This window comes from Rhinopithecus bieti, unplaced genomic scaffold (genome assembly GCF_001698545.2).
Source record: "Rhinopithecus bieti isolate Rb0 unplaced genomic scaffold, ASM169854v2 scaffold_5626, whole genome shotgun sequence".
Taxonomy (NCBI): domain Eukaryota; kingdom Metazoa; phylum Chordata; class Mammalia; order Primates; family Cercopithecidae; genus Rhinopithecus; species Rhinopithecus bieti.
The window spans coordinates 6373352-6382733 of NW_016805666.1; the positions used below are offsets into that span (position 1 = coordinate 6373352).

General features: G+C 39.7%; 1 protein-coding gene across 1 annotated transcript in view; it reads right to left on the minus strand.

Annotated features, from left to right (window-relative positions):
- The window catches only part of FGF12 (fibroblast growth factor 12), a 603053-nt gene extending 595154 nt beyond the window's left edge, over positions 1-7899 (minus strand). The window contains exons 1-2 of the mRNA XM_017873445.1: positions 7787-7899; positions 7476-7618 (exon numbers count right to left, since the gene is read on the minus strand). Coding sequence (XP_017728934.1) covers positions 7476-7488 — 13 coding nt within the window. The 5' untranslated portion in view covers positions 7489-7618; positions 7787-7899. The remainder of the gene's footprint in view (positions 1-7475; positions 7619-7786) is intronic.
- Positions 7900-9382: the final 1483 nt, after the last annotated feature.

The following is a 9382-nucleotide window of genomic DNA, read 5'->3' on the forward strand; positions in this document are numbered from 1 at the left end:
AAAAAAAAAAAAAAAAAAAAAAGAAAAGAAAGAAAAACAGCCCAACACATTTTGAAGCAGGAAGCATATCTAGATCTTTCAGTTTCCAAGTATCTGAAAAGAAATTTTCCAATGTGCCTGTGTTGAGGTTTGGTCAGTCTGTTTGAGTGCCATCAGTACCGCAGGATTCGAGGAAAACCTGATTGTTTCACGTGGGGGATAATTGTAGAAGTGAGTGAGGTAGGGAGACACTGGCATTGCTGCCTCCTCCTGCCTGCTTGTTAAAGGAATCTTTGGTGCGTTTAGTTATCTTCTGAATGGCCTCTGAAACTTTCTGGATTCTTTTTCTGCAGTCTAGTCCCTTTGGGCTGCTTCTCAGGCTAATGGCCAATCCACAAACAAGAGAGAAACAAAAACCTAACCACAGAATGGCAACTTCCCTTTACTTCTCTCACGTAGTTTAAAGTCCCACTTTTAATTATGTGTGCTTTTTGAATCATTAGTCATGGGGCTTGTTTCCGGTAAAAAGCCAGGCAGAGGTTGCACTAAAGAAAAAAGAAAAGATCTGTGAAGGGGCAACAGGTGTCCTTTGGGACTTCTGCCTAGGTGCCATCAGTGGCATCGCAGCAGTTAAATACCACGGCCTCCCTGGGTGGGAGTCTCACGTTCCCAAAGACAAGGAGACAGGGACTATTTCAAAAAGTAACTGGAGAGACGAGAAAGCTAAAATTAGAACTATTGACATAGATCCTAAAAAAATCCTACCGTGCTCTGCATGCAAGGATGCTAATAAGGAGATGAGGAAGAAGATGCTGGGGAAAATGGCATGTCATCTTAGCCTCAAACTCCTGCCATCTATTTTGCATATCTATTTTCAATCCCAAGTCTGTAGTACAGAAATGAAATCTCTCTTCTACACACATTCTCTTAACTCTAAAGAGGGTGATAATAACAGACAAGGCCCAGGCAGTAGGAGTCCTACAGTGCTCTTGATAAAGAACACATGTATGTGTTAGAGTTTCACAGTAACCATCTTGGAGCTTATCTGTGGATTCATAATTGAGGATGTACATCCTCATCACCTGAGTGCTTCTTAAATATCTGAGTTGCAGGTATTACAGGATGTTCAGTGGTTCTGAGATGTACCCCTGATTGAGACCATTGTTAGTGGCCAGAATTTACACAGTTTATGTTTTAAATCCATCCAAGGTGTAATACTTGGCTCAATATATCTCCATCCCCAGACCCATAAGATGTTATATAACTGCCTCAAAACTAAGTCTTAGCAGAATAGAGACAAATTCAGGTGCTGGAGAAGTTACTATTAAAACTGTAGAATAAGCACAAAAGAAATCCCTTTTGGTAAATTTAAGCTTTTGTGGGAGTTAATGAAGATGATTTATTGAGTGTCTATGCATGTACTTGCTGCTAAATCTACCAAAATGGCAGAGGACCAATTTCTACCATCCAGGATCTCACAGTCTAGTGTAAAGACAGACACAGTTAAAAAATGATGAAAGTCAGATTATAGTTCTAAATAGTTATAAATACTTTATTAGCATGAGTTTAAAATCATAATCATGATATTATGGTATGGCGCTTAGGATGGGTATAAGAATTCTTATTTTGCAGAGAAATAGAGGTAAGATGAGTTGCCTAAGTCATTTAGTCTTTATGAGTCTTTGTTTTGTTATAAAATAAAGTTAAAATGCCCAATAACAGGGTCTTAAGGGAGATTGTATATATTAAAAGCCTTTTGAAAAAGTACAAAGTGTTTCGTGAACGTTATTTATGGGTGCAAATATGTGACAAATCAGGAAACCCAAAATTAACAGATGCAATAAACTCTTATTGGTCACTCAGTAGCACAAAACACCATACCTAATAAGGTTGGTACTTCAAAAACTTAAAAGCATAAAAGAACAAGGATAAGGGAATGCTAAGTAGGTTGACCTCCCCCAGACCTATTACTGAGGCTAACAAGCCTCATAATAATCTAAGGCAGGAAACAGGTTAGGCAGGTAGCCAGCTAGGCGGAATAGCTTTTACAGTAGGTACATAGCTTGAGTTCAAATGTTCTCCCGCACAATAATTTTGTTTAAATAAACCAAAGGGGAAACAAAAGGCAGGGCAGGAATTATGGCTGTGGAATGTTAACTGCCTCTTTGGAGCTCATTAATCACTGTAAGACTTTATATTCTAGCCCCCCAGATAACCTACTAGAACTCTGAAAGATTAATGGAGAAGACCCATAAAATGTTAGAAATCAACAGCTCTTAATCCTGTTCATATATCCCTACATTGTAAGCTTTTAGAGGGCAAGTCAATAAACTATTTATAACTCTGTCCCCCGCACTTAATCATGTGCCTGGAACAATGTGGCAACTCAGTATTTTAAATTAAATGAACTGGACCCCCTTTGATATTTAAGAATTTTGATACCCGGAGAGGAAAAGATTCGTCCAAATTTATACCATGAGAGCTGGAGTGAGAAGCTGTATTTCCTATGCTCAGTGACTACACATCATGATTTTACTGAATTATATTTTAGTTATCTCACTATACTGGCTCAGTCTTTCATTATTGTTGTTGTTATTGTTTAACCACAAAATAGCTCTTCTTAAAACCACTTTCCAGTTCTGATATACTAATGATTGCATAGACATTTCCTTTCTCCCCTGCAGAGTAAATCATCCTGGCTTCAGAGAAATGACTGTTCTATACCTTAAGTGTGTTGGTTCATGGCCCAGACTGAACTCGGATGGCTGGTATGAAATCTAGAACAGAGAATTGAATCTTCCTTGGGAATACATGTACAGGTCTCTCTTGAGAGAGCAAGTCAAGTTACTCCCTTCCAAGTTCTGGAATCATACTGATGTTTCTGGGAGCCCTCCTGGTACCTAAATTTCCTGCACTTCTCCCAACTTACAATCATCTAGATCCATGAAGTTGGCCTAAAAAACTATTTAAGGCTATCCAACGCATATAATCTGAGTCCCCACTATGCAAACTAAAATGTTCTACCTGAGATAGACACCTAGGTGGTTGCTGGAAAGTTAAAGGCTCAGATTTCGCCCACAAGAAGGTTAATATAGTAGTGAAGCTAGAAGAGTGAAATTGTCAAGATCAGAGATTGCATCTTAGTTTTCTTTCACATTCTCAGAACTAGGCACATGGGGTACATATCAGATGCTCAGTAAATACTTGTTTAAATAAAAAGCACAAAAATCACAATGTTGATTGTAAGAAATGCACTATGTGAGGGACACACAAGTACTTAGGTCATATAAAATATACCAATAAAATATGTGGCAAGGGACATGTCAAAGGAATCTCAAAAGGGTTGAACAGAGAAGTATGACAATAGAAAAGGATAAAGCTATATTTACTCTGTTTAGAAGTGCCTTGATTTAAGTAGTCAAATATCATCACATTACCATGAGTTAACAGCAGACTTTGTCAGGAGCTTAACATGAACATACAGAATAAATATTTAAGGATAAATGGGGGTTGAAAGTAAGTGATTGGAGGATGAGCAGCAAGGGTATTTATTAAAAGTAAGTTTGTTTTCTGATCTAACTGTGAGACATGCAGTGTCTTTTTCATTTCATTTTTGTTGTTTCCAAAAACAACCAGAAGACTTAGAACATGATCCCATATCCACGAGCCTTCATATTTATTAGTCAGATAATATCAAATCTTCTCTGCTGAGGTGCCTGGAGTGGTGTCATTCATTCTCAGGTACAATCAGTTCCCCGAGATCTACACCAGTGCGTCTGAAATGTTAAGGTGCATAGAAATGACCATTAGATTTTGTTGAAATCCAGATTTGATTTGGTAGATCTGGAGCAGGGACTGAGATTCTGCATTTCTAACAAAGTCCCAGGTGATGCAAATGCTGCCGGTCTGTAGACCACCAGTAGTAATGCCCTACATCAGTGGTTAACTCTGGTCATCCATTAGCATCACTTGGGAGTCATTTAAAAATACTTATGCCAAGATCCCACCCCAGAACTAATTAAACCCAAATTATTAGGGGTATGGCCTAAGCATCTTTACATTTGAAAAGCTCTACAGGTGTTTCTATAGGTAATACACCAGCGTGAGGCTGGAAATCTACCTAGACAAAGAAAAGTGTGATATAGGTGGGGGTCAGTGGGAGGTGAGAGTGTGTGTGTGTGTGTGAGACAGAGAGAGACAGAGAGAGAGAAGAGGAGAGGAAAGTGGGGGGAGAATAGAGGAGAAAGGAGGAAAGAAGAAAGGAGGGGAGGGAAGGGGAGGAGAGGAGAAGGGCTAGAAAATGAGAGAAGAAAAGAGGGGAGGGGAGGGGAGGGGGGAGAGGAAGGCAGAGGAGAAGAGGAAGGGAGGGAGGGGGAAGGAAGAAAGGGAGGAAGGGAAAAGGGAGGGAGGAAGGAGGGAGGGAGGGAAGGAAGGAAGGAAGGAAGGAAGGAAGGAAGGAAGGAAGGAAAAAAGCCTCTTTCCTCACTCTAAATCTTGCTTCTCAAACATTAATGTGCATACAAATTACCTAGGTATTTTGTCAAAATTCTAATTCTGACTCAATAGACCTGGAGTAAATATGGAGATTCTGCAGTTCTGAAAAATTTGTCTGCAAAGCACATTTTGACTATCAAGAGTCTAAATCAGTGGTTTTCAAACACTGCTGTACCTAGGGACCTCTAACGGAAATATATATGCTTTTTTCTTCCACCCCAATATTTTAATTTCATTGGTATGGGGTGCCATCCCAGGATGAGTATGTTTAGAAAGTATGTCAGGTGATTCTAGTGTACAGCAAACTTTGTGCACCAGTTGTCTAAATACTAAACATTTTAACTCATTTAAGAATCTCAAGCCCTTAAGATATGCAAGGCACAAATTCCATCAGAGCTGCTCGGACTGTATACCAACCCAAAGCTTTGAGACAGTGTTAAGTACATGGTGCACAAAAATCACTGAAATTAGATCATGAATTGAACCTCAGGTCAATTGATTTATTTTCTTCTCTTCTTTATGGTGTATGACAGGGAGTGATGCAAAGTTGTAAATAAGGAAGCAAAAATAAATTGATCTTATTTGTAAATAGCTGAAGTTCAACTTTCTGGACTCTGGACAAATGCTCTTAGAAAGGTTTTCAAATGCTAGAGGTAATGTGAAGGTTGTCAAGTGTAGGCAATGGGATTCAAGACTAAACGGGCCATTAGATCGGGGTATGGGATAGAGAACTCTGGAATCCTCAACTGAATCATACAATATGACTCTATCTTTAAAGAGTTTCTAATAGAAAAGTATTATATATACATACATTAGGGAATGTCTTCCTAGAATTAGATTTGAATCTGTTGGGGGAAGAACTTTGTACATGGCAGCATAAAACGTGAAAGATGCACCAATTAGAGTATTGCACCAATACACGTTCCTCTTAATACACTCTTTTTGACTGGAATAAAAATTTCAAGTTAGCTACCATCGTTAGCTGTGCCATTTGCATCAACTTAGAAAGTCAGGCCAAGGTATAAGTAATTAGCCATTCTTAATCTGATTGCCAAGCAGGTAATACAGCTTCATTAAGAAAGTCCAGGAACTAACATGCATAAAGACTTTCATCATATTTTTTTTCAGAGGCAATTATGGGACCTCGGCAAAATGACCACAGTGTTGGCCTATGGCAAAAGTCTTCATTGTCTTTGGATCAGTGCTGTGATTCACTATATCACTGCTGTCTGGATTGACACAGAACTTCTGAACTGATTCTTTTTGGATATATTTCTGAGATTCTTTCTCCTTTCTGAACTCAAAAGACTGAAAGAATAGCTAGAACTCTGTTAGCAATCTGACCATTAAACCACCTGGAATGCTGAGTGACACGTAGCATGTTTTATGGGCAACGAAGGAAAATAAAAGATTACTGCCGAGAGATACTGCCTCTTTTTATGATTGACCAGGAATTAGTATATACATTGGAGGCAAAACTGTTACCAAGAACCCTTGTCAAATAAGTAAATTTAGTGAACAAATACCAGGTGTCATCGAAGCAAGAAAAACTGTTTCATAGTAAAATGATACTCTTTTCCTGTTGTTAACCTTATGTCCCAGAAATACTTAGTCAACTAGAATATTACGAACCTTTACGTGTTAAGGACTGGCTTTTTATTTTAAAATGGAGTTTATAATAGAGTTAATAATATATGCCTCAAGTATATTTATAGACATGGATTCTCTCATATGTGTACATCATTGTCAGACATGGAGATGCCCATCAATGTATCATAAGAATAATTTGCCGGAACTGAAAATTGCCGGCTAGTCTTAATCCATGTTGATTCAGCTCTTTTTATACTATACATGCTTGTCTAGGTTCAAGTACTTTAAATCTGCCAATTAAATACTTAAAATACTTTATTGAACATAGAACTGCTATCATTCAACACTCCAGTTTCATTAATCAGCCCAGAAATAGATAACTCACCACCATTCTCTGATCCTGAGTACATTACCACAGTGACTGACATTCCGGGTTTAAAAATAAAATCTTGTTTCAAATATAGCTTCCCGAGTTCTGGGTAATGAATATAGTTTCATAAAAGTTGACATCATTTCTTCTGATTTCACCAGAATTAAATACATCCAGTATGCCTCCTGGATATCTGACCACCATATCACTCAAGGCTCTCACAACCTGGTGGGCGTTTTAAGGAAAAGGAGAAATAGACCTGCATAGATGGGGTTAAATCCAAAAGATATCTAATCTTGTGATTAGAACACTCGTTGTGTTTATGTGTGTTCAATATGCCATTCAGAAGTTGATTTTTACAGTTCATTTATCAGTTGGTATATATACATTATGCAGATTTGCTTATGAGGAGAACATTAAAATATACATGTCCAGAACTAGTAAATGCATTATGCTTGGAAACCAAGCAGTACTCCCATACACTGTTCTTCTTAGAGGTCAGTTCTAACGCATGCTGTTCCAAATAGACCCAATTTCTCTGCTGATATATATTCAAAATGCAGTAGGATGTGGTCATACACACCCAGAAATACCATCTTCATGAGGTGGGGGTGGTGAAATTCAAACATTTTTTTTTAGCAATGCATTATTGGATATCAGATACAAACGTGCCTGTCAGCAATTCTAAAGCAAATGAAATAGATTTATCTGAGTCCATCCATTATAAAGAAAAGATAATGCTTTACCAACACATACCTCCTCCTCCTCCATTTTGGGGGGACTCCCCCCACCTCCCCCCAAAAAACTCATCACACTTCACTACGCAACTGATGGAGTATTAAACACTGTCTTCCAAGCTGTGGGAGTTAAAAAGAAGTCGCCTTCCTGCCACACTTCCCCAGTGCTGCAACGGACATAGCATCTCCTCCTCTATCGACCTAGTATGATGCTCGCTCCCCAAGCACTGCAGTCCCCTCGCCGAGGATTGCCTTGGCCACACGCACATGCAGCGGGAAGTCCCCCGATAGGGACAACCACATACCTTTGCTCTCCATTTCGGTCCCTTTCGAGTGCTGGGAAGTTCAATGGAAGTTGGCCGGAAGATGTGGGCCCGCTTCAGATTCCCAAATCTGGGAAGCCAATCTGATGATTTCGCCAGTACTTCCTTCCTTCCCCTCAGGCTTCCTGAAAGATGGGATTTCTTAAACCTTGAAGCTGCAATCAGCCACCAAAGGACACTTAGGAGCAGCAGCAGATTGCCTCTACAGGGGATACGTTGCGACGCGCATCTGATATTGAAATGCATGCACGGTGCCCGCCTAGATTTTTTTTTTTTTTTTTTTTTTTTTTTACCTGGGTCTGGAAGCTGCAGGCAGGAGCTGTCCTCCGAGCGTGGTGCTGCAGGTGTAGTGACAGATCATCCCACTTTGCTCTCTGGATGTACAGCAGATTTGCATGGGCGCTGGCACGCATGCGCAGGGCGTCCCCCCTCCCCTTTTCACCGCCTCCCGCTCCCCCGCCCCCTTCGCCTCGCTCCCCAATACGGACCTCAGTTATCCCAGCTGAGGAGCTGTAGCATTCGGTCACAGGGAAGCGCTGCTAAAAATAAACGCCGGACCGGATTTTCCTCTGCAAACTAGAAAATGGATTGGACTGGTACTGCGTGCATCAGGACGAATTGCTGAAGTCTTAGAGGAGGCTAGTGTCTCCAGGCAGGGTATGGTTTTATTCAGAAGGCAGAGAGGAGAGATTTACGAATCGTTTTTAATGTTCACAATTTGGGTTTCTCTTTCTACTTGCTGCAGTAACTTTCCAGCTGTCTGCTTCCCTCTCCTCTCCTCACTGACTTCACATTGCTTGCTATATTCCTGTATGTGTTTTGTTTTGTTTTTCGAGAGTGGGGTGAGAGTACTTATGGAACTGTCAAAGGTTAATATTCTCTCGCTTCTTTGTTACTCAAACTCAGTGTTTTCGTGCCTGCCTCCACCTCAAAACTGTTCCATGAGCAGGCTCCAAGGCTTCTAAAGTTCTTTAAACAAAGCCACTGAGGATATTTTGAGGTGCTCTTTTTAGCTTTTTTCCAACAACCTGCAAGAAGTCCCCAAAGGTGGGGAGGCGCCTTATTGATAATAAGTACTTCCAAATGCAATACCTAATCATTTTTGTGAAGTTGCAGGGATAGAATATTTTTCTTGTACAGAGCTCTAGAGGAAGATGCAAAACCAAAAATCTCTTGAAGTACTACCTTCATATTAAAATAATTCTAAAGCCCACACTGTATTTAGTTTCTATGCAAAATGTTTAATAGGAAAAATCGTGTTGGATTTACTACTTTTATTTTTTATTTTTTCAATAGTCCAAATTTTCCTGAGGTGATCATCTCTCCTTGAGAATAATAATCTTATTCTCCAGAAGTCCAGAAAACCCTGTTATCTGGAATGGTTAAGGAAGGAGATGTGCAGATTCGTCACATACTCTAGTTCACAAAAGATCCTTCCACAGTAGGCTTCTAGTCGCAATTTTCAAAACATTGAAATATAATAAAATGTACTGCCAACAAGAAACCTGGAGTTATCTCTAATTTAATCTTTTTCTGGTGATTCAGAGGGCATCCTTTGATTTTTCCAATGCCTTAGGGCCATGATTACAAATATTAACCATGGATGGTTCAGCCACACATGGACATTATTAGTGGAGGACTCCCACTAATGAACTGCTGTGGGTCAGCAAAACCTGAATCCATTCAGCATTTAAGAGTATCAGATTGCAGAGGCCACAACCTAGGGCCTACTAATTTTTAGGTTCTCCAATTGTACGCCAAAGTATATGTTTGGAAGAATCACAAAACTCAGGATTTCTTTTCAGTGTTGAATAGGCTTAGGAAGTAGGCTAAGGGTAGGAGTAGTGTTCCCCCTTAAGAACAGCAGCCTATTTCATTGAGATAAATAA